Source organism: Acomys russatus, chromosome 29 (genome assembly GCF_903995435.1).
Source record: "Acomys russatus chromosome 29, mAcoRus1.1, whole genome shotgun sequence".
In the NCBI taxonomy this organism is placed as follows: domain Eukaryota; kingdom Metazoa; phylum Chordata; class Mammalia; order Rodentia; family Muridae; genus Acomys; species Acomys russatus.
Window position 1 is genome coordinate 22,507,305 of NC_067165.1, and position 23,970 is coordinate 22,531,274.

Genomic DNA, 23,970 nt, shown 5'->3' on the forward strand with positions numbered 1-23,970 from the left:
CCCACACAGTATGGTCAGCAGGTAGCCCAATCAATGGGACTGTACATCTAAAGGTGCTGCTCCCCGGGCCTCTGTCTGCTGCGTTCAGTCCTCACTGTTGGATCAATGGGGGAGCAGGTGGCTCTTCTGTGTCCTAACAATGGCTCCTCTGCAGGGTCTTTGGTCTGTCCTTCTGTCAAGCTGGGAAGGTCATAGATAGCCCTTGCCCAACAGGCTGGAGGCTCTGGGGAGGCCCATGTCGGCATCTGGTTCAAGTCAGCAGGGGCACCGGGGAAGATCTCAGGGAGCCCCCCCTCCACCCCCTGCTCTTGCAGGTTTCCCACCCCATTCTCAGCTACCTCTCCTCAGTAAATGGATAATGGGGTTGCCTCTCTCTCATGTATTAAGCACCCAGGATTAAGCAGTCCTCCTCCGGTGAAGCTCAAGAGAAGTCGTGGTGTGTCTGAGACAACAAAGCTGGAAATCTATTTATCCCAATGCTCACCTTCATGTGACATTGACCTCATGGGATGGCGCCCTGGCTTTAGAGGGGTAGGGAGAGGTTGGACAATTATGTAGGGCAGAAAGTTCCAGAGAACCACCTTCGATGCTACCCAGGTCCTCCCTCTCCCCTCTGCACACAATCCCAAATAGTCACTTCAGCTCTTGGGTCTCTGCCTGGCTTTCCAGCTCTGTGGACTGTGTTAACGGATACATACCATTTTCAGAATCTTTTATTCAAATCACCAGCCAGGAGAGAGAATCTGAGTGGCTCCTCTTCCCAGTTGACATCCATGCCTTGTCCAATCAGCTCACACTAGGAAGAGGCATGCCTAGCCAGTGCAAGCCGAACAGCAGGAGTCTGTCTCCTCAGTGATGGCTTGTGAGGGAGAGGAAAAGTCCCCAGAAAGGGCTTAGGCCAGGCCAGTGACCCTTAGCAGAGCTTCCTCATCAGTCTGGATGCTCTATTTTCCCTTTCGGGCTCCCTCAGGAGGTGATAGAGGAAATTCATCCTTATATCATGCCCTTGAGCTAAACAAAAGAATGCAGCCGGACGGCCCAGAGTTCCTTGAAGAGAGCTCAAGAGCCATCTCCCAGTGTCATCTGGGACAACCGTGTCATCTGCTTGGCTTTGACGGTCTGGAGAAGAGAATCCTTATGATTATCCTCAATCCTCTCAAAATGGTACTGCCTGGCATTTAGAGATATAATTAGGAGCCCAGAAGAGGTTGATGGCGATGAGTCTGGAGTTGCACCAAACAACGAAGAGAGTGGTGATGTGAGCCTCGGGTCCCCGTCTCCCCCATGTGGCTGTGCAGAGGCCTGGAAGAGTCTGGTAGAGGAGACTTCATTGTCTGAAGTCGCTGGGCCCAGGAGTCCTTCACCATCCATTCACCTAGCGCTTAAGACACGGTCCTCTGTCCTCGAGCCCAGCCCAACAGGTTGGGAAGAGGCAAGGTGAAGCAGGCCTGGGATGTGAGCCCCAGCATTCTGGACAGCTCCAGTGCTGTTAAAGGGCTGAAGGAAATCTGCCAGTTCGACACATTTCCTCTGAGTGGCCATTTGCCTCCTACCCACACAGCACTCTTGCCAATCAAAGGCCAAAGCATTTGGCCGGCCCCTCCCGCTTTAGCCTTTACTCACTTTCCAGGGCTTTCCCTGACTTTAATACTTTCTGAAAGGTGTGGCTATCCCAACAGTGCAATACTATGTTTTATTTGATCTATTGACTGCAGTGACCTAAATCTATATCATCTGTCACACCAAGAATGCTTTGACCTTCTACAAGGAAACGAATGCTCTCCAAACCAGAGTCGGGCAAACAGCTTAGGCTTAACCACCAGTGAAAGACTGGGGTCTGGGGAGTTCTGGGCCATTAATTTACCATCAAAACATGACCTTGAGTCTGCAAGCTTATGATTTGGTGTTGCTATGGGAGGAGTCCAGTAGCTACCACAAGAGTCAGTGGGGTGAGGGGCGGCCGGCCCAGAAAGTCTGAGTTCCTGCCTCTGATAGCTGTGTGACCTCAGGCAAGTGCTCTAACCTCTCTGTGCCTCCATCTTTTCAGTAGTTGGTCGAAGGTGATTACAGACTTGGCCTGCTGAGCCTGTTGCGCGAGTTACGTGTGTCAACATGTAGAAGGCACCTAGAACCATGTCTGGTGCACAGCCGTTTTTTTTTTTTTTTTTAAGTGATGCCTGTGCCCCAGGGACTGCTTAGGTACCTCATCCCACTCTCATTTTTATCTCAAGATAAACCCCAGAAGCAGAGTTTCGGATGCCATTAAGCAGGAGAGAAAACCGAATCTATCACACTCAGTAAATTGCCCAGGGCCACATCACAGTCAGTGTTGGGGGACAGTTCCTGTAATGGAGAGAGAGAGTCTGGTTCCAGAGCCCATGCTCCTTTCTCCCTAGTGACAGCATCCCCTCCTGGTCAGTCCTGCCTTTCACATCCCCACCAGTCGGCGGCTGGCTCTTGACACCACTGGGGGCAGCAGTGCCCCTGCAACCTGCACAGCAGCTTCTGCCCTGTGACTGTGGACAGTCTGGTTCTTGTGGCTATGCTCCTGTGTGTTTGCTGAGGCTGTCACAAGAACGAGCAGCAGACCCTCAGCCCTGGCCTTGGGGACTCTCCTGTTGCCCCTCCGTAATCCACGGGGTTATCCAGATGAGGACACTCTACGACAAACCTAAGAGCTTTTCCAAATCTCGTCTGAGCTCAAGAACCAAAGGGCACTATTCAGAATACAACACCAAGGGTCTAGCAGCCCCTCCCTCCTCCTCCCATCATGGTGAAGGAAGGTGATGGCTCCCCGTCTGTCCTCTGCCAGCTGCAGCTCTAGTCATGCTTCGGTCACTCCAGGATTCAATCCAGGAAATAGCCACGCAGGGAATTGCACCACTTCCCAGCCACACTGGATCCAGGGCAGAGCTCAGCTTCCCAACCATGGCTCTGACCACAACCCTCTCCCCAAGCCACGCCAGCTTCCTGTAATGTAACCCCTCTCTCTCCCTCTCACTGCCAACAAGAGGGGAAGCCCATCCTTCTTCGAGGGAAACTGACTTCTCAGCTGAAGTCCCCGCAAGGACCCCTGTATACCAACCCTCTCCATGAACTTACCTTTCACATATTACACATCTCAGCCTCATTCTGCAGGCCAACCTCTCCCGCCTCGCCCCCCCTCCCCCACCAAGGGCATTCAGGGCGGCTATCTACCCTGTCTTTGTGGGCTCCGGTGGAGGACACTCTGCCAGGCTGTTTAGGGAGCAGAGAGAGATGGCAGAGGGGGCCAAGTGAGCAGCAGAATGGAGCAGGGGTCAGGGACAGAGATGCCGTGTGAGTGGAGAGTCCCCTGCCCCCTTGACAGGACAGTATGGGCTAGAGGCACCCAGCCAGGTTCTTCAGCACAAATGTACTAGCAGCTGTAGCAGGGAAGGGCAGCCCCGGGGACCACTGAGCTCTTCCATGCTCACTGCTGCTGCTAATTGCAGATAATGCATTAAAAATACAGGGCAGCTTCTGCTCATCCTAACGTGGGTAATCAGGTAGTTAGGGTGGTTTACGACGACAGGCTATGAGCCAGAGAGGTTGCTGCAAAAAGAGTGCTGGGGGTGGGCTGTGCTTACGGGTGGCAGACAAGTCCCTTCTTGCACAGCCACCAAGGGGTAGAGCAGGTGTAACCAGCCATGCATAGGATGTGTGGCCAGATACGTGGGGGACCCATGGCTGCATTCTGGTGTTTGCAAAGATCTCCTGAAGTCAGAGCAGCAGGACAAGAGGAATAAGGCATGTCTCGCTGCTCCCCCATTCCCCAGAAAGCGCATGCTGAGCACACACTCTAGTTTCTACATGTTTCATCTGCAAAATGGGATGTTTAAAATGCCTTGCAACCGCAAGTGTGGGTCAGCAAGCTAAAGCCTTGGGTGCCATTCCTAAACCCTTCAAAAATAATGTAGGGGGTAGGGAAGTGCCTCGGCCTATCAAGTCCTTGCTGTACAAGCATAAGGACCCGAGTTCGGATGCCCAGCATCCACATAAACAGCTGGGCATGGTGTTGGCGCATGTCTGTATTACCAGTGTTGGGGAGATAAAGACAGGAAGATCCATGGGGCTCGCTGGCCAAGCAGTCTAGCCACATTTGTGAGTGCCAGTTTCAGTGAGAGATTCTGTGTAGTGAGATTTTTCACGTCGGGTAGGAGCGGGGGTGGCGACTGGGCAACGTCTGCCCAGCCCTTCCTTGTAAGGTTCCAATGATAAACCAATGTTCTCCGTGAGGCGCCTTTGAGTTTATTAGGTTTACTGAGAATGGGTAAGGGCTCCTGCTCAGGAGCATAGGTGACCTTAAAGGAGCCACTGGAAAGCAGCAGAGATGATGGCTTCCCCACAGCTGCATAGAAGGTGTCTCCTCCTCTGTTCTGTCCCTGTGTAGATACGATGGCTCCTGCCAGAGATCTCAAGGCCAGGTGCAATTAGGGCAGAATTGCAGACAATTGGTTGGGAGAAGTGACTAGACACTCAAGTGAGACCCTCATCCCTTCCTTCTCCGAGGGAATGTCAGCAGTCACCAAGCCCAGCTGTGAGGATTGTCTGTGAGTGGGTCCAGCTGAACTCCTGAAGATGGCAGACATGTGGCCAGGAGGACAGTCCTATACAACACCTTATCTCAAAAAATAATGTGGCAAACAATTGAGGAAGACACTGTGGTCAATTTCTGATACACACACACACACACACACGTGCGCACACGGGAGCATACACGCACGAAAAAGTATCTGCTTCATTCAGATTTTGGTTTCATTTGTCTTGGTTCTTTTTGTTGTTTGTTTGCTTGCTTATATGGACCAGCCAGCCAGCCTGACCTTGAACTTTTGACAGCTATTCTCCTGTGTTAGCCTCCTGACTGCTGGAATTACAGCCTTGTATCTACATTCTCAGCCCCTCTAGGTCTTTTTGTTAAGTAAGATAATTACTTTAAATTGCTTCAAACAGTAGCTGACACAGCCTAGACATCAGTAAAAGTGTGTTGCTGTTATTCTTTGTTAACGTGTGGGAGGCATCCTATCAGGTCTTAGAAGGCTGGATGAGTAAGACAAGGTTATCACCCGGCTGGGGGCACAAACAATGGCTACAGGTCACTATGCATTCAGATAGCCACTAATGGCTTTATGGCTGTGATGGGAGCACAGAGGAGTGGGAGGTCCAAGTGGAGGGCCCTCCTGGAGGAAGTGATGCCTGACCCATAGGATGATGGGAGTACCCTGGCCTAAAAGATGAAAAGGTTTATCCCGAGGTGGGTGAGATGGCTCATCAGATGACATCTGGCCCCCAAGCCTGCCGAGCTTACTTGGATCCCCAGGACCCACATGGCAGGAAGAGAGAATTGACTCCCCTAAGTTGTCCTCTGACCTCCTCCACATGCATGTTGTAGCACATATGTGCACATGTGTACATGCATGCACACAAAATAAGTAAATGTAGAAAGCTAGAGAATCTGATACAATGATCCTGAGCTCTAGAAGGATTAGGGTGACACTTCTATTGGGGAATACATCATAGGACCTCAGAGTGGCTGGATCAGTTATTGACTACCTATAACAAATTACCCCCAACCCTAGCAGTTTGGAATAATAACATTCATTCTTTCCTACTGCCTAGGTGTGGCTATGTAGGTCATCTGGGCTTTTGCTTTCCACTAAGGTTAGATAGGCCGGCCAGTAGGGAAAAGATCACTTCCAAGCCAATCTGTGTAATGCTGTGCAGGCTCCAGCTCCCGCTTGCTGCTGATGGGAGACCACCTCAGCTCCCTTCCACAGGGCAGTTCTGACAAGTCGCTCTGCTCATCAGAGCAAGCCAAAGAGAAGATGACAGAAGTCACGGTCTTTTCTATATAACCTGCTATCAGAAGTGACATCCCACTACTTTTGCTGTATTCAAGTCATTAGAAGCGAGTCTCTTGGTCCAGCCCACACACAAGGAGAGAGGATGGCACCAGAGCAAGGACGTCGCACGGAGAGGTCATCCTGAGTCACTTTTGAAGCTGCAGACCACAGTCTGCCCGCTGGCCCCTGCTGATTCCTGTCTCTTCCATGTGCAAAACAGTCACTTGTTCCCAACGTCCCAGCCCTTGATGGCATCCCCCATGCGAATTTGGTCCAGTGTGCATGAGGCTACAGCATATCGTCTTTAAATAGAAACTCCAGACAGATGTCCCTTTGGATTGGGAACTTTTCAGAATGGAACCAAAAAATAAAAAAAAAATAAAAATAAAATGGCCCTCCTCTGCCGGGTCACAGCATCAAACATTTCTACTCAGAAAGAACGGAAACATGAGGAGTCACTGGCCCAGGACAATTTTGAAATCTAGCCAGAAAGACGTGGACATTTTCTTGATCCCGTTTGAAAGCCTGGGACAGTTTTCCATGACTCAAGGCTCCTTTTTCTAAAATCTTAAGCTCTCCTTCCATCAAAGCATGTGTTTGTGTGGTGACCTGGCTCTTCAGCCAAGAGCACCTTATGCGTTGTACTGGGCCAGGTGTAGTAGTGTGTACCTGTAATCTCAGCACTCAAGAGAAGGAGGCAGGAGGATCACTGTGAGTCTGAGGCCAGGCTGGGATAGATTGCAAGACTGAAAACAAAAGTATTGATGAATTATCCAGTTTGTTAATAAGTTAAATGTTGTATTCTCAAGCCCGTTTCAGCCCTACTCATCAGTCTTTTCTCCGGTAAGACTTTTCTTGAAACCTTTGGGAGAGTCTCCTATAACTCTTACTGACATCACCCACATACTCACTGGGACTGCCTCCAAACAAAGAACTGAACTCTTTAGGCCCAGAGACCATTTATGCTGCAGCTAAAATGTACCTGGCTCCTGACACACAGAACCTAAGAGATGTTCTGTGTCATCCATTACCACCCGGAGTACATAATGAATGTAAAGACCATGAGATTTGTTTTTAATGAATTGACCATAGCAACACCCACATATTCACCGGGACTAATCCTCCTGTGAAGACAGCCAAGGGGCCTGTTCTCATAGGTCCCACAGCGCCTTTTGTTTGCTCTAAAGGATCCGTGAGGCCAAACCTGATCCCTAAGAGTCTCCAAGAACTTTCTGAGCCTCTGAAGTCTTAACCAACAACTTATAGCACTCCCACCCCAGCTTGGTCTCCAAACACCCTTTAAAAGCCTTTTCCTTGAGGCTTGCCATAGCTTCAGTAGACAGGCTTTTCAAAAGGAGCATCCTGCTTCTTCTATGTCTCAGGGATTTCCTCTCAAGGATGGACTGAGAAACCCCATCCCATCCTGGGCAGCTCCTCTCTGCCGTGCACCCACAGACAACAGTCTCAACAAACCGTCCATGTCTTGTGAAAGATCCCTTCCTTCCAGTTTCTAATACGCTCTCCTTGCTTCCTCTGAGCTCCCACAGGCAGCACCCTCCCAAGTCTGGCTTTCAACACTCTGCTTGAACCTTTGAAGAGTCTCTAACTGGCTTTCTAAAGCACTTCCAGCCCCACCCCACCCCCCACCCCACCCCAACCACCAGATACTTCCAGAGCTAACTCATGTTCTATGCCATGGCTCTCTCCTTACCTTGATGCCAAACTCAGCATCCACTGTCTATTCTGGATGGTACCAAATGTCCTCAAGGCTTAGTGACATGAAGCATGAAGCACCCCCCAGGTTGGGTGTCGGGACCTGGATGTATCTTAGCTGGGTCGTAAGCTGCAGAACAGGTGATCCCTGGGACATCAGAGCCCAGCTCTCATCTGGAGACAGTCCAGTGTCTGGTTTTAGTTCCTTGAAGTCCAGGCTGGGTACCTCAGCTCCTACTGTGTGCCCCTACCATCTACCCTCTGTGCCTTGCCACCACGTGACTTTCTCTTAAAGGCAGTTTTCCATACGTCAGTGTGCCTCAAGCAAGAGGAACTAGGTTAAAGTCATAGGATCTGTAGCCCCATTATTTTTTTTACAAATGACATGGTTAGGAGGTGGCTCAGTTAGGTGAAGGTATGCATTTTATCCCCAGAGCCCAAATAAAATGGCAAGCTCTTATAATCTCATCATGGGCCAGAAACAGGTAGACACTTGGCAAGTGCCTGCCGGTAAGAGACTCGTGACTCGTGTGTGTGTGTGTGTGTGTGTGTGTGTGTGTGTGTGTGTGTGTGTGCGTGCGTGCGTGTGTGTTTAAGCAACTGAGAGATGACATATTGTAGATTGTTCTCTAGCTTCCACACCTGTGAACACACACAAACGACACCCAACACTTCGCACTGTTCTTTTTTTTTTTTTTTTTTTTGGGAACGGAGTCTCTACATGCAGCCCACACTAGATGGGTTAGGGTAACAGAGAGCTGAAAATACCCAGGGGCTTGGGCCAATAGGAGCATGTAAAACCCCAGGGACAGGACAGTGTGACTGGTGAGGCCTCCGTGGCCTGATTATGTCATGTCTGACTCCCACAGGTGACAGCCACCAGACAAACATGTCCTTGTTACAGGGGAGTATCTTAGACGCATAGCCAGACAGTCTGCAGAGCAGGGACTGGACCGGAAACCCTGAGTGAGAGGAACAGAACTGGTGCAGGGGGTCACCTCTAACCAATGAAGTTCATTGTCACCACACCCCAACTCAGCAATCAAGGACAGCCTCAGAGTCCGCTGGCCGTTTATGCTGGTTCTGCCTCCTTTGTTCCGGTAGTGTCCTTGCCTGCTCTAAGCTACCCTCCAGTGGACTAAGCCAAGCATCATCCCCCATTACCCCACCCCACCCCCACCCAGCTCACCATTTACAACAATCGCCCTGGCTCGCCCTCAGCCCACCTCAAAGTCAGCCGCTTCTCTGTAAAAGTGTGTCAAGAAGTCACATGCTAAGACAATGGGCAACACTCTATGACCTCACCGTGGTGACCACACCTGTCTTCGGACCTTCCAGCCTGGAGAACTGGAGCTTTTAATCCCCGTGAACAGCCCAGGCTTTGGTGGACCTGTACCACCAACAAAAAGATCCCCATATGGCTGAATGGCATCTCGCATCGATCTTCCCGCAACCTTGATCTGCTTCTCTGTTGGGATTTGAGGGAAACCCAATAAATGAAATATACTTATTTCCCTTCCCCAGCACAGAATCAATTGGCAGATGAAGGAAAAGCAAGAGGAGGGTCCACTGCACTACTGAGGAGCTCATCAGCAGGCAGACCTGAGCACACAGCAGGGAGGCAGGGCTGCTAGGTGCAGGACTGGTGCCCAGCAACTTGCTACCCCCCCCCCCCCCCCAGTTCCCCCACCCCATGAACAGGTAAAGCCCGGTAAAGCACCTCTCTGGAACATTCTGGTGACTCATGGAGTAGGTGCTGGTACTCCACGTCAGAGGCAGTGGCTGAAAGATGCAAAGCGGGAGAGATTGAGTGTGGGTTGCGTTTTGAGAGAAAGGAGAACACTCAAGTCTGCTGATCTCTGTCTTTTCAGTGAAGCAGAAAACGAGGGTGTCTCCTGAGAGGGCGGAGGGGAAGCAGAGCCAAGCTGGAGTGCCAGCTGCCAGCCATGGGGGAGTGGCAATTTCACACACATGAGAACTTCATGGGTGGCCCCATCCCTCCCTCGGTGCTCCTCACTCACCATCACGCTCACAGCTGTGTTTTATGCCATAGCCTTCTCTGACATCAGGTTGTCACACAGGGAGAGAGCTTCACAACCCCACCTCACCCCCAGCCCCCCACCCCCACCCCAGTCGCATGGACCCACACCAGAGTTGTAATTGTAATCAAACTCCAAATGGTTGCCTGGACAGACAGCACAATCCCTCTCAGTTTGGCCTCATTCTCGTGAGGTGACAAGTGACAGCACCTAAGATTTTTTTATATATATATACTTTGACACAACACTTGGTCACAACAGCTGTGTGACCTAGAGAGGAATGGCTGCCAGCTAGTCAGTGAATTCAGCCCTCGGCTAATTTTCAGGGGTGTTCTAGTCAGGTACCTGATACACGTCCCGGTACCCAGAGGCTCGGGCTAACCCTGCCTTCCTAATCCAGCTTACAATAATGGCTCTTTTCCTACCATCCTCTGTACTAGAAGTGGGCTTGGTAGTTCTATGTCTAACTCCAACCCAAGGAGGCTCCATTTTCTCTCTCTCTCGCTCTCTCTCTCTCTCTCTCTCTCTCTCTCTCTCTCTCTCTCCTCTCTCCTCTCCCTCCTCTCTCCGCTCTCTCCTCTCCTCTCCTCTCCACACACTCTCTCTCTCTCACACACACACACACACACACACACACACACATACACACACACGTGCTCGCGCTTTGCCACACCTGTCAACCCAGGCCAGTTGGACCCTGCAGCCAGTCCTCTGTCTTAAAACTACCTCTCTGAAAGCCAGCCTCCCCAGGACCTCTCCAGCTGGACCTCAGACCACTCATTTTTCACAGTATAGCGTCAAAGGGCACTCTAACCACACAGGACCACAGAGCCAGAGAGCCAGTTCAGTGACATTTTATTTTTTCAAACTGGTACTGGCTGACCCCCGGAAGTTCCTCTTCCGGCATGGGCATTCTTGGCGGTAGGCCTCCAGTTCCTTGAAATACTTGGTTCGCATAAGCGCAGCCTTCTGTTCATAAGGCTTCTTATCCACATCCGTGGTTGTGGACCACATCTTCCCAGCTGCCTTGGCCACCTGCACCACTGACCAGGTGGGGTTCTCTTGCTTCAGCTGGGCATAGTGGTCCAGGGAGAAGAGCAGGAAGGATGATGGGGGCTTCCGTGGTGCCTTTGGGTCCCTCTTTCTCCGCTTTCTTCTCTTGCCCATGTAATTCATCATTTCTTCTTGGTAGCGGGCTTTGTCGAGCTTGGCCAGGGCTTCATACTTCGCCTTCTCGTGCTTTGAAATCGATCTCCATTTTTCTGAGCACTTTCTAGAGAACTCCTTAAAGCCAAGGAAAGTATTTGGCTGTTGCTCCTTGCATTTGTTCTTGAAATTCAGCATAAAGTGAATGTAGGATGAGACATTCACCTTGGGCCTTAGCTGTACTTCTTTTCCCATGTTTATATAATCATGATTTCTTTCCCTGGATCCCGCTAGTTTGTATAGCAGAGACGTCCGTCTCCACCTTCCAGGAGCAATCTAGAAGGTGCCCAGCTTGCGGTGAAATGTCCCCTATGTGTAAGCCTCAGCTGGGGCCTGGACTTTTCAGGACTGGTGCCTTTGTTAGGTCAAAGAAGGGAAACTGTGATGTCATCCATGAGCCGGCCAATGCCAGCCAAGTCAAGATCAGTCATCATTTGTAGGTTGGTTACTCCAGGGTCTTTTTTTTTTTTTTTTTTTTTTTTTTTTTTGCCTCTAAGGAAAGATGAAGGTTTACCTGAACCTTATTAGAGTAGCTACTGGGCCTGGGAGTCTTTCCCCTTGGCTTCCTGCAGGCTGTGGGCTTTGCTCAGCCCCTGGCATCTTTATATCCCTGTCCCCTGGTGGGTCATAACAAGGGCCGCCTTTCTCCATGTGAGCTCCTCAGGATGCCACCTCCTCATCCTCCACACGAGGATGGAGGGTGGATGGCTCGGGAGCTGTCATGATAATACGTGAAGGCTTTCTGTTTGCCTTGAGCAGTGGCAATGCCTGCTGCACAGAGGGTTTAGTAGTAACTCTAAAAATAATCATCGATGACAGCTGGGACTTGGTTCCTGTCAGGACAAAGTTGTCTAATTTAAAACCCAAGCACTCCGGGCTCCGGGAGTCTGAATCTTTCGTTTCTCTGAAGAAATTTGAGGGGATGGAAGGAAGAGAACCTGGGAGTTTCTTAATTACATTGGAGTTCTTGAAAGTGTGAATTCTTAGCTCTCAGGGAGGCCCCTCACCCTCCTCGGAAGAGTCCCCATTAGGATTAGTTTACAAAGCACTAGTCAGGCAAATTTGCTTCTTTTGGGTAAAAGTAGTTAATGGCCCCTAGTTGTTTAACTGCGGAGAGTGCAGCAAAGGCCAACAGCCTTGTCTGTGAGTACATTTACTAAAACTCCAGTGGATGCCAGCAATGCCACATGCATAGGACAGGAACGTAGCTTCTCATTGACATAAAAAGGGCCGGGCTCAAAGTTAAGCAGCTACCAATAGGCATCTGCAGTGGTTCTTAGCGTCAACTGACTGACTGGAGACTCCAGGCTGAAAGGTTTTTGGGGAGGGCTGGCTAGAGGGGAGAGTTTTTGGTCTCCACCTGTGTAAACTGTTTTCTGAGGGTCAGGGGAAGGGGATCTCGGCAGCAGAGTCCTACAAGGAAACTGTTCCCAGGCCTCTATCACTGGCTTCAACATTTAGCTCATGGTAAGGGAAAGGCATCTCAGCCATACTTTGCCTTCCTGTGAGCCTGTGATTTTTCCTAAAAGGAGTTCGTACTTGCAGAGGACATTGTTCTAGGTGACCTGAAAGGTACCATGCCAGGCCAAAAAAAAAAAAAAAAAAAAAAAAAAAATGGGAAAGCTATAGGAATCTGTTGGTGTGCGGGCTATGCTGTAGACTTGGAGGGATGCTGGGAAACGCTTTGACCAGCCCCTGCGTCTGAAGTCAGTTCTGTGTACTGGAGAAGGTCCACGGCTTGTCCTTTCCTTGCCACTCTACTTGGAAAGTGACCACGGTCCATTTCATGTCAGAAGCGAGGAGCCTCAAGAGACCAGGGATGGATGGAGGGAGTTTGGAGGCATGTGTCTCCTGGCTTCATCCACTAGAGGTCACCTGGACTTGGTCACCTCCCTGGACTAGAGGTCTCTAAGCAGCTCACCTCCCAAGTTCATAGATCGTTCCCTCCCCTAGTTTCTCCTGTCTAGGCTGGTGACAGTGCTGTTTTCACTACCTCGAGTCTTCTGTCACCTCCCTACATCCCAGGACCTTCCTGAACCCTGTCCCCTCACCTTTGTGGGTAGTCTGTTTATTAAACACTCCTCAAATTATTCTATTTGAGTCACCATCTGTTTCCTGATGGGACCTTGACCAAAGTACCATGTCAGCAATCTTTCAGCATATAGACAGCAACCCCAAACAGAAAGGCACTGAAATTCTAGAGATCCAGATTCCCACAGTCCTTAGAGACCCAGAAGCACCTTCAGGGGCAGTACCTGCCAAGGGCAGGGCAGCCTCTCCCATCCAATGTCCTGAATTACAAGATGTCTTCTAGAGGGGGGCATTGGTCTAATAGCCAGACAGTAGAGACCTCAGACTTCATGGATGGCAGGATTTCTTATTGCAAATACTCCTCTCTCATTCTGGCCCCCACGTAACTTCAGGCAATGCATAAACAAATGACCATGCCTGTACCAATAAAGCTTTATTTACATAAACAGGCTATAGGCTGTTTTTGTTTCGCGCCCCCCCCCCCCCCCCCGCTACTGGCCCTTGGTCTGGCTACGAGTTCGACTTTTGTTTTAGGTCTCTTGATTGCAGTCTACAATAAAGAATACACTTTATGTCATTGCTCATTAACATACATATACATATATAATGTGTGTCAGCCTCTGTTTCTGAGATGATCAATTCATGTCATCCTCATTGCAACCCTATGGGAGCGCTGTTTTCCTTACCATGGTTAAGGAGGAGGTCATGGTCCCGAGTTTGACAAAAATGTACTTATTGTGTGTTTTATGCACTGTTATTTTCTGTTGTGTTTCTTCTGATGGTTATAAGAAAATACACAGGCTGATCTCAAGCTTTGCTAATGGCCCTGGCTGATCTGAGGAACTCTGTGTAGGCAAGCTCACTTGGGAGCCTCGAGGCCCTTTTCCTTGGTGGTATGACGTGGGAAGAGTATGGCTTCCAGGCCTAGATAGACACGACTTCCGGTGCAGGCTCATCAGCAGGCGGCTGCGGTCAAGTCTCACTCTCAAAGTCAGGTCTTTAAAAGGCAGTGATGGCGCTAAGGTGATGACTCCATTGGTAATGTGTTTGCCACACAAGTGCAAGGCCCTCAGTTTGCTTTCCCGAACCCTCATTAGAAAGTGACACAAACCAAGACAAACAAAAACTGGCACCAGGGAGCTAAAGATCGAGGGTCCCTTGGTGGCCACTAGTCAGCTTACATACCTGAATCAGTGACCACTGCCCTCGCCCAAGGCCAGTGAGAGAGGGACCCTGTGTCAAAAAGACAAAGCCGGTAGTGGCAGGAGCAGCACCACTGATGTTGACCTCTCCCCTCCACGTTCATGTGTACACACACGTACACCCACACACACATGAACACAAACGCAGAAGAAAATAAATGGCAGTCTGAGAAGCCGATAAAGCCGGGATTTACAGGCTGAAATGAAAGAAGGAAAAGCAGTTGGCACACGTAAGCTGGACCATGGCGTCAGGAAGAGGACAGCAGGGAATCTTTACAACAGAGGAAGCTGGCAGGCATCACCTCAACCAAGCTACCCAAGAGGCCAACAGCAGTAGGGACAGCATACGGGCCCTTTCTGTGATTCCGTGAGGGACAAGAGCATTGTCCCTCAGTGGTGGCTTCCTTCCACACTCACATCCTGCATACAGTCCCAGAAAACATTAGACCAAGTCACATACAGGTCCAAGCATACGACTGAAAACAAGTCTTGGGAAAACAAGGAAACTAACACACCATGGATGAGTCATTAGGAGGAGGGATCTTGGGCTGGATGTTGGAACCCAGAAAGGGGGCGCATTAGGAGACACCTGGAAACATCTGGATTAAGCCTTCCGCTCAGCGGACAGTACTGCAGCAGTGCTGATGTCTTAGCTTTAAGGCATGTTCTTTAGGTCTGACCCCAACCTAGGGGAGAAGCTTCCAGCACCACTGTGATCTGGCGGGTAGGGAGACAGGAAACAGAAACAGGAAATGATTAGATACAGGAATGGAAACACGATAGTGAGGGTCAGACAAGCCCGATCACCTCGGGAATGACAGACCCAGAACTAGACCATGTTTCAGGGTGAGGGAAATCAATCCTTCAGAGGCCTTGACAAAGCCACTCAAGGCACAGGATTAGAGAGTAGCCTTACTTCACTCAGTCTACTGACCTTCCTCCAACCCTGGTGACCACCCCTGGCACCTGGCACCTCTTCCTTTCAACACATTCTTTCTCCTCCTCTTCTTCCTCCTCCTCTTCCTCCTCCACTTCCACCTTTATTTGGTTTTGGTTTTTTATTTTTTTCAAGACAAGGTTTCTCAGTGTAGCTCTGGCTTTCCTGGACCCTCTTTGTAGATCAGGCTGGCCTCAAACTCACAAAGATCCTCCAGCCTCTGCCTCCCAAGTGCAAGGATTAAAGGTATGTGCCACTTCGCCTGGCAATACATTCCTTCATTTGGAGACGTGCTCCCACACCAATTCCGGGGGAGGAGGGAAGAATGTCCTAAAAACCATGCCCTTGCCCTAAGGAGTGGGCACGTGGCCTAGAGAGCTGCTGTGGGTCTTTTCTGTTTACTGTGAGAAAAAATGTCTCTGTGCTCTTTCTGGTGATGAAGGTGAGAGGCGGGGTCAGGGAGCTGCTGAGTGGCAGTGGTTCAGCCTCAAGCAGCTGCCATCTGCAGTCGGCCAGCAGACAGGCCTGCAGAGCAAGGCTGGTGGCATTTGAGTCTGTAGCTCTGGAAGTCCCTGAGCCATCTGTGGTTTAGTCACAACAGCTACTGGTTGCTTCTCTGATCCAGACTGATCTGGGTTCTTTAACCCTAAGTCACCAGTACATAGTACAAGGGAACTTATAGAGGTGGGATGGGACAGGATACAAAGCACGGATACAGGATAAGAGGAGCCAGGAACTCTCCCCTCCCTCTCCCTCTCCTCTGTCTATTGAAGTCTTACCATGTTGATAGGCCAAGCCTGGCTTCTTAAAGATAATGGATGCCTCACACGCCATGGCCCTCGTGGCACCTATGTGTGTACCTCGCACCTGCTATGGACCACGCACAGTGCTGAGTGGTACCTGTGTGCACTCTCTCACCTTACCTCTCAGGCCCAGCAGGGACACTTTATTCATCCTGAGTGAACCAGCTAGGCATTTAAAAGATGCAAGTCAAAGTCACCAGGCAGAGTTCTTATGGGGCCCCTGCGTGGAGCCTCCACTTCACATCGCTTCCACTCCTATAGCCCCTAATCCCTGGAGTCTTCCCGCCAGCACAAAGATGTGTGCGTCCTCTCCCCGGGAGGTCACTGCTGTACCGTGAGGCTTCTCGACAGCTGGCTCTGCCTTACTGTCATCATTAAACAACGCCTCCAGCCTTTGTCATGCTACGTGACCATGGCTGCAGAGAGTAATGCCACTGCCACAAGGTCACAGGGTCAGTGTAGCGTTGAGAACAGAACACAGCTCCATGACACTCCAGAACTCCTTGCTGGCTTTTAGTGTGCACAGAGGGTCCTAAATCCCCAACTTTGCCCGGGGAAGCAAAGTCATCCAGCCATGCTTCAGATCCACCTTCTGGGGATGAAGAAATGGCGCTCAGAATGACAGTGGAGTGGGAGATGACCTTGGGAGCATCGAAAACATCTCCTCTGTGGAAGCATTCCAAGAGAAGTACGCCAGAGGCCGCCATGAGGCAGGTGTGTTCATCTTCCCTAGAAGAGGCAGGTTCTCTTTCTCCAAGTCATCTCCCATCTCCTCGCTCTTCCAGTGTAGGCGGAAGATGAGCAAGTCTGAGATCGTAGGAACTGTTGGGGTGCCAAAGGTCCTGCCTTTCCACCCCAACTCTGTTCAGTTTCCAAAGCAGATGCTAGATTGACCTTGCAAGCCTACAGGGGTGTGGAAGGGCCTGACTAATCAGCTTAATCAACCCTGTGTCCTCTGGAAGTAGCATTCTTTGCACATTGCTCAGCTACCATTCATATTCCCCTTGTGAGCCCCCTACTGTGTCAACAGTGTCCCCAGCATGCAGTACAGGGAGCACAGTTGTGCTGAGGAATCCCATGGCACTGGAGAGGAAACAGAACCTCCTAGAAGTGATGTCACGCGTTTACCTGGTAAAGAGCAGAGCCTGGAATGCAGATTTAGGACTGGCTGGTACCCAGGCCCTGGCCACACCCTGGGCCTCCTTCTGTTGCCCCTGGGCAGGATCAACCTATCGCCTCAGTGCCAAGGCAGGCACCTGGGCCAGGCAAGGAGAAGGGCTGATACCCTGTGAGGGTATCATGGTCACTAACCTCTGAAAGCCTGCTCCCTAGTCCCAGACCATGCTGGGTATGAGAGGCCTCAGTGGTCCGTCACATCAGGGCCACTACTCTGGATCTCAGCTCTAACCTGCTGTGATAGAAACCTGGGTGGGAACAGAGCACAGCCTCCTGAGAGCCCTGAAACTAGCGAGAGTATGTCTGCTCAGAGATGCTGCCCCAGGCGGCCTGGTACAGGACTAGACGAGGATGAATGGACAAAGCCTGGCATGTTTTGTAAGCATATTGGGCAGAGTAGGACAGCGCGGCTACATGAATGTACTTCCCGGGCAGAGTTGGAGATTTAGACCCTTGGTGCACACTAAGGCCAGCAAGGGGTCCTGGAGTGTCACGGAGCTGTGGGAAGAGTGGAACCAAGAGTGCAACCATGTGACTTAGACTGGATCAGAAGCGGGCAGGGCTTGGCATCATCCCTAGGAAATTTCTGAGGACCTATCCCCAGACCTCTGGTGCAGGGCCCACAGCACTTTCTCTGTTAAATCACCTGAGCATCTCAGGACACATCATGTTGTGTCAGGCAGAAAGCATCCAGCCCTGAGCCTCGGATGCAAGGCCACAACTAGCTGCCCCCCACTAGCCTGCATGAAAGCTGAGTGTGCTGCCACCCAAAAAGGCAACAGCAACAGCAACAGCAAAGCTCTCTTTGCCAGCCACAGAGCCAACTTGGGGCCTTGTTCCTCCATGCTCCAGGCTCAGAGACATCCTCCAAGGAGCCACTCATGGGTGGAGTTTATGGAGGCACTTGTAGGAAAACAGAAATGTTTGCCCACACTGACAAAGACTCCACTGCTCCTGGGCGTGGGGTGCGTACACCTGGGAAGTCCCCTGGGAAGGTATTCCAGCAGCTGCTGAGTGAGTGGGGGACATAGCCAGCAATGAGGTAACCCACGTCTTCCTAACACAAGTGGCCAGGGTTCTTACAACAAGGATGCACGAAGCATGTGCACAACCCACCCCACCCCCATCACTGGCAGCTCTCTCTACTATCCAGCAGGTCTCCTGCTCCTCACTACACACACACACACACACACACACACACACACACACTTCTGATTTTATCATCAGGGTCTCCATAACACAATGTACTCACTTCGTGGCTCCCTTCTTCCACTGTGCAGTATTCAGCGAGTCTGCCCCTTGTGGTAAGCACTCTGCCATGGACTTGAGGAACGATGGACAGCCAAGACAGACATGATGGCTTTCTTTAGTCTGGAGAGAAACAGGCCTGGAAGAAAATGAAGTGAGCCCTGGGGGTATGGGAAGAGCAAGCCAGGCCATGCATCCATTAGTGGGTTTGCCGTTGTGGGTGCTCATCCCCTCTGAGGGAGGAGGAGAAGTGGCTGGGACACAGATACGTAGAGGAAGCTGGTCAGGGAGAATTGCAAGGAGATGAATTTTTCATCCCTGTTTACATTTAGAGGGAGGGACGACTGCCTTAGGGTCTCTAGTTCTGTGATAAACACCACAACTGAAAGCAAGTTGGAGAAAGGGTTTATTTAAACAGGCATGGTGGCACACGCCTTTAATCCCAGCACTCAGGAGGCAGGGGCAGGCGGATCTCTGTGAGTGAGTTCGAGGCCAGCCTGGTCTACAAAGCGAGTCCAGGACAGCCAAGGCTATACAGAGAGAGACCATGTCTCAAAAAACCAAAACTAACTAAATAAATAAATAAAAATAAACTTACAGCTTGCAGACCGTCATCCAGGGAGCTGGGGAAGAAACTCGAAGCAGGGACCTAAGAGACAGAAACCGATGCAGAGGCCATGGAGGAGAGCTGCTTACTGCCTTGCTCCTCGTGGCTTGCTCAGGCTGCTTCCTTATAGCACTTAGAATCAAGGGGTGGTACCTCACACAGTGAGCTGGGCCCTCTCGCGTCAACCATCAATCAAACGCACCACAGGCTTGCCCACAGGCCCATCTGGCAGAAGTTTTCACTTCCAGAATGACTCTCGCTTCTGTCAAGTTGATAGAAAATTAACCAGCACGGGAGTTCATGCAAGGTTGGCACCAGGCCAGAAGACCCCAAAGGGTTTCTGGAATGTGAGGTCAGTTAATCTTGCGCCGCCACCCACCCCCCCCCCCCGCCCCCGACTGCAAAGGGCATATAATTTGGAAAGCACACCTACCCGTGGGAGCAAGTAATTGTCTTAGTTCATCTGTTGGTCCTATGTACACAATGCAAGTGTCCTGGGGCTGGAGAGTCTAGTTGGTAAAGTGCTCGATGCTCAAAAATGGGACCCTCCTCAGAACTGACGTGAAAAAGTGAGGCGCTGTGCTACACACCTGTAGCCCAAAAGCTGGTGGGGCAGAACCCCTTGGGCTCACTCGCTAGAGTCATAGGCCAATGAGAGAAGCTTTTCCAAAGAAGTGCAAGGTAGTTAACTTCCAAGGAATGATGCCCGAGGTCAACGTTTACCCACACACACACACACACATGTGTGTGTATGTGTGCACGCATGCACACATATCGATACACATGCACACATACAGAGTGAATTCCCCCCCCCCCCCCGCCACACACAGGAGTGTTCTGGTGCTCCCACAACCTTCACAGAACTTCTTGCCTGCTGCCTGTGGCCGCCAGCCAGCCATCTCCCACCCTGCCCTCCCGCCCCTGCGTGCTCCGGCATCCTCCAGCTGAGCTCTTGCACTTTCTGAGAATCAGCTGGGTCTGTTGCCAACTCTCCCAGTGCGAGTCATATTTGTTATTGTAATTATGTGATTTAAATTAAACATCACATAAACGGATGAGATATGAGCGTGGAAGGAAATACAGTCACTGCGATGGGAACTTGGTCGAATACTCTTGAACGATTCTGAGAAGGGGGAGTCTCTGAGAAGAATTCCAAGGGCACAACCACCACCACCCCCCCCCCCCCCCAAAGTTCGGCTCCTTAGATCAAGAACATGATCTTGGAAGATAGTGCCAGTTAGTAAATATTTATTGCCTGGGTGCCTGGTGTGGTTTATATGAGATACAAAGTCTGGAGTGCAAGCCTGTGGTCAGGACCTCAGGTCTGTGCAACGCGAACTGGCAATTACACGGCTGTTTAAGTTGTTCACGTGGTAATGTCTAAGGCACATATTTGTCCTTTTGTGATCCCCTCCTCGGTTTTAATTTAGTGACATCATCTATGAGGCTTGCCTGCTGGGAAGGAGCACACTTTGTAAAGGACCAGACAGTAAATGACAGTGCAACGCTTTCTCACTAGTAGCCAAGGATGACCTTGAACTTCCTTGTCTCCCCCCACCCCCACCTCCTCCCAATAGGTATGCGATAAAAAAAAAAACAACAACAACAACAACAACAAAAAACCAACTGCTATAACCATTTTATGGGGTCTGGGGTATTGAATCTGAGGATTCACGTATGCTAGGCAAGTACTCTACCCATCCTTAATGCAGGGTGTTTTTTGTGGCTTGACACCCTGATGTAGGCACAGCAGCAGTGGACCTATGCAAATGACCAGATGGGCGTGGCTGTGACTCAGCAAAGGGTGAGACTGTATCCACAGAAATAGGCAGGAGCCTTGCTTGGCAGGCTCATTCTGTTATTAATTTGTCCTGCAGTGTGGCTAGAGATATGCAAAGAAGCCTCCATCCTGCCTCGGGTGGAGCTTCCTGCTGGAAGGGAAGATGACTGCAAGTCAGTAGGCCTAGGATGGTGGCATGTGACCATGCTGCAGAGGGGACACGCTGAGCAGGCAACAGTTGACCAGGCTTATAGGACCAGTGGCATTGTGCCAGGGAGTCAGACGGGGCAGCAAGGGTGACAGTCTGGGGTAGAGGAAACTGTAGAGGTGGGGACTCAGAGTGGGTGTCACTGGGGAGTGACGGTGTGTAAGAGTTTGGGCTCAAGCCGGGTGAGGTGGTGCACGCCTTTAATCCCAGCACTTGGAAGGCAGAGGCAGGTGGATCGCTGTGAGTTCGATGCTAGCCTGGTCTACAAAGTGAGTCCAGGACAGCCAAGGCTACACAGAGAAACCCTGTCTCAAAAAAACAAAAAACAAAAAACAAAAACAAAAAAAAGTCTGGGCTCCACTAATATTTTATTTTTCTGGAAGAATTACCTTGCTTATGTCACAGTGTCTCCTTAATCCCCCGACAGGTGGAGGGAAAGAAGCGAGTTAGGGTTATGCCTGCCTCCCCTATTTGGCCCTCTGCCAGGCCTGCCTTGGAGATAAAGGGTGCAGAAAGGCCTGGAACCCCAATCCTACAGGGGCACAGTGGTTCAGAACCACTGCCCACGTGAGCACGTGAGTGGCCATGGGTGCTCTTGGCAGATGCAGCGACTGTGAGGAGAGGGGCACTGCCCGGAGACAGGGATTGCTCCATCAGCTCTTCATGACACACAGCGCCCTTGTCCCCTGCATGTCTGGTGACTGGATACATGCGTGTCCCCTGGGACTGACAATTTTCCAGGGATGCTGACACCTAAACCAGACGCCCGTGTCTCCACTGACAGGCAGCAGTGCCCGGGGACTCACTGTTGCCATTTGGATGGAACATCCAACACCCTGACTACAGGAGAAGCTTCTATGAAGACATGCTCTTCACAAAGCACCGTCCTGCCACCAGGACCAAGGCTGAGCACACTCTGCAGAGGCACTCCAGGCAACCCTCTCCCTAATCAACTGTGGGCATTAAAGGGAGTGATTTCTTTTTTTTTTTTAATTCTCCCCAAGCCAGATTCCATTAATGAAGCCCCATTTAACAGAAGTCAATTTACCAAAAAGGGGAGAGAAGAAGAAGAAGAAGAAAAAAAAAACCTCAAACTTTGAGTGTAATTGCTTAAATACATTTTATGTAGTACTGCGGTAGTGATTTACTGGGCAAGCTTGGAATTCCCTGGACCCCCCAGAGAGAAGTTAATATGGACAGAAAGGTTTGAAGGGGGAGCCTCTCCCTTTGTGGTTCTCTCCTTTAATTATGATTCTAAGAGGGAACAAAATTAAAGAGGATCCTGGAGGGTAGGAGGAGAGGAAGGAAGACACAGGATAGAATTCAGCCTAGACTGTGCCATGGGCGTGAGTGTGTGACAGCGCCTCGCTGGCTGGGTGCCCGGGATCTGAAGGTGATGGCTTAGCTTATGATCACACCTCTGCCATAAAGCACTGTGTGATGTTGAGCAGGTTTCTTTACCTCTCTGTGTAGCCTGGTGGCCTACTGGGAAAGAACACGGAGAGTAGAAATATGAAGGTGGAAGATGTTCAGAGAACAGGGTTATTTCCAACATGCAAACTCCTGCTTGACTATCGTGTGTGTGTGTGTGTGTGTGTGTGTGTGTGTGTGTGTGTGTGTGTGTGTGTGTGTGTGCACCCATATACCCGTGTGAGAGGGGCCAGATAGGAGTCTAGAAGGAAAGTCAGCATGGCAAGCAGAGGTCAAGGGTGAAAGGCCCGTGCTGTTAGAGCATAAGAAAACAAGAGTTAGGGGCTGGAGAGATGGCTCAGAGGTTAAGAGCCACTGACTGCTCCTCTAAAGGCCATGAGTTCAATTCCCAGCAACCACATGGTGGCTCACAACCATCTATAATGAAATCTGGTACTCTCTTGTAGCCTGCAGGCAGAATGCTGTATACATAATAAATAAATAAAGCTTTAAAAAAAGAAAGAAAGAAAAGAAAGAAAGAAAGAAAGAAAGAAAGAAAGAAAGAAAAAGAAAACAAGAGTTAAAGGAGGAAGCAGAAAGGGGGCTCTCCCGAAGGCCGTAGAGGTCCACAGTGCAGCGACTGGGGTTTCTCCTTGCTTTGTTTCCTTTTTAATGAGCTCTGTTTATATCATTTACATAAAATCATACTCCCAGTTGCGCATGCACAGCTCACTGGATTGCTGGCACAATTGGCCTTCCCACAGTTTACAGAACCTAGATCCAGACCATTTCCCTCCTCCTCGGCCACGTGGGATCCACTGACAGCTCTCAACCCGGCTCTGGCTACCAGGGGCCCACTTCCTCTCACCACACATTTCAGCTTTCCTAGAGTTCCAGTGACTGAAACTCTGATGTGTGTGCCTTGCGAGTTCATGGTCCTCGTTCACAGACTTTGCTCAGCATCTTCGCTCATGGTCGGTCCGTGCTCACCGCCCACACTGACTCTTCACGAGTACCATCTCCCCTCATGACCCACTCCCTCTCTTACCCCTGATTCCCTTACATCGTCACTCTTTTGGCTTAGCATGACTTCAGCCTACAGGGTTACCCATATCTTTGTACTTACTGCCATGGAAAGGATTTCGTTTGTTTGTTTGTTTGTTGATTGGTTGGTTTTGGGTTCTGTTCACTTGCTATGTAGCACAGACTGGCCTTAAACTCCCAGCAATCCTCCTCACTCAACCTCCTGAGGGCTGGGATTCTAGGAGAGAGCCGCTGTGCGTGGTCCTGTTAAAAGCTTTGAGCCAAAGGTGGCACCATTTCTCCATAGCAATCTGGTGAGGATCGTGCCACAGATGCCCCAAGTTCTGTGACAGAGCCAAGGACACCCTCAAATGCTCCACATGTATGCTTGGAAAGACAGAGTGGGGCAGAGGGTTCAGAGCTGAGCACATGTGTGTACACACATACATGCACAGTTGTGCATGCCTGCACACTCAACAGAGAGACACAGAGATACAGCGAAAGGGGAGGGAGGGAAGGGGGACGGAGGGAGAGAGAGAGAGAGAGAGAGAGAGAGAGAGAGAGAGAGAGAGAGAGAGAGAGAAAGAGAGAGAACACGTACAAACCTTGCTGTCTGGGAGGAGATGGAACAGTTTGCAAGGTGCCAGGTCCCCATAGGAAGGCAAGCATCATCTCCCACCTCACCCCTGAGCTGGGAAGTTTCCTGCCCCAACCTCCAACCTCCAC

At 50.6% G+C, this 23,970-nt stretch overlaps 2 protein-coding genes across 2 annotated transcripts in view; one reads left to right on the plus strand and one right to left on the minus strand.

Moving 5' to 3' along the window:
* Positions 1-23,970, plus strand: part of Csmd2 (CUB and Sushi multiple domains 2) — a 561,027-nt gene that overhangs the window by 257,305 nt on the left and 279,752 nt on the right. The gene's annotated exons all lie outside the window — the stretch shown is intronic.
* Hmgb4 (high mobility group box 4) lies at positions 10,469-11,034 on the minus strand. Its single transcript, XM_051171414.1, has one exon. The coding sequence runs from the start codon at positions 11,012-11,014 to the stop codon at positions 10,469-10,471; it is 546 nt and encodes a 181-aa protein (XP_051027371.1). The 5' UTR covers positions 11,015-11,034.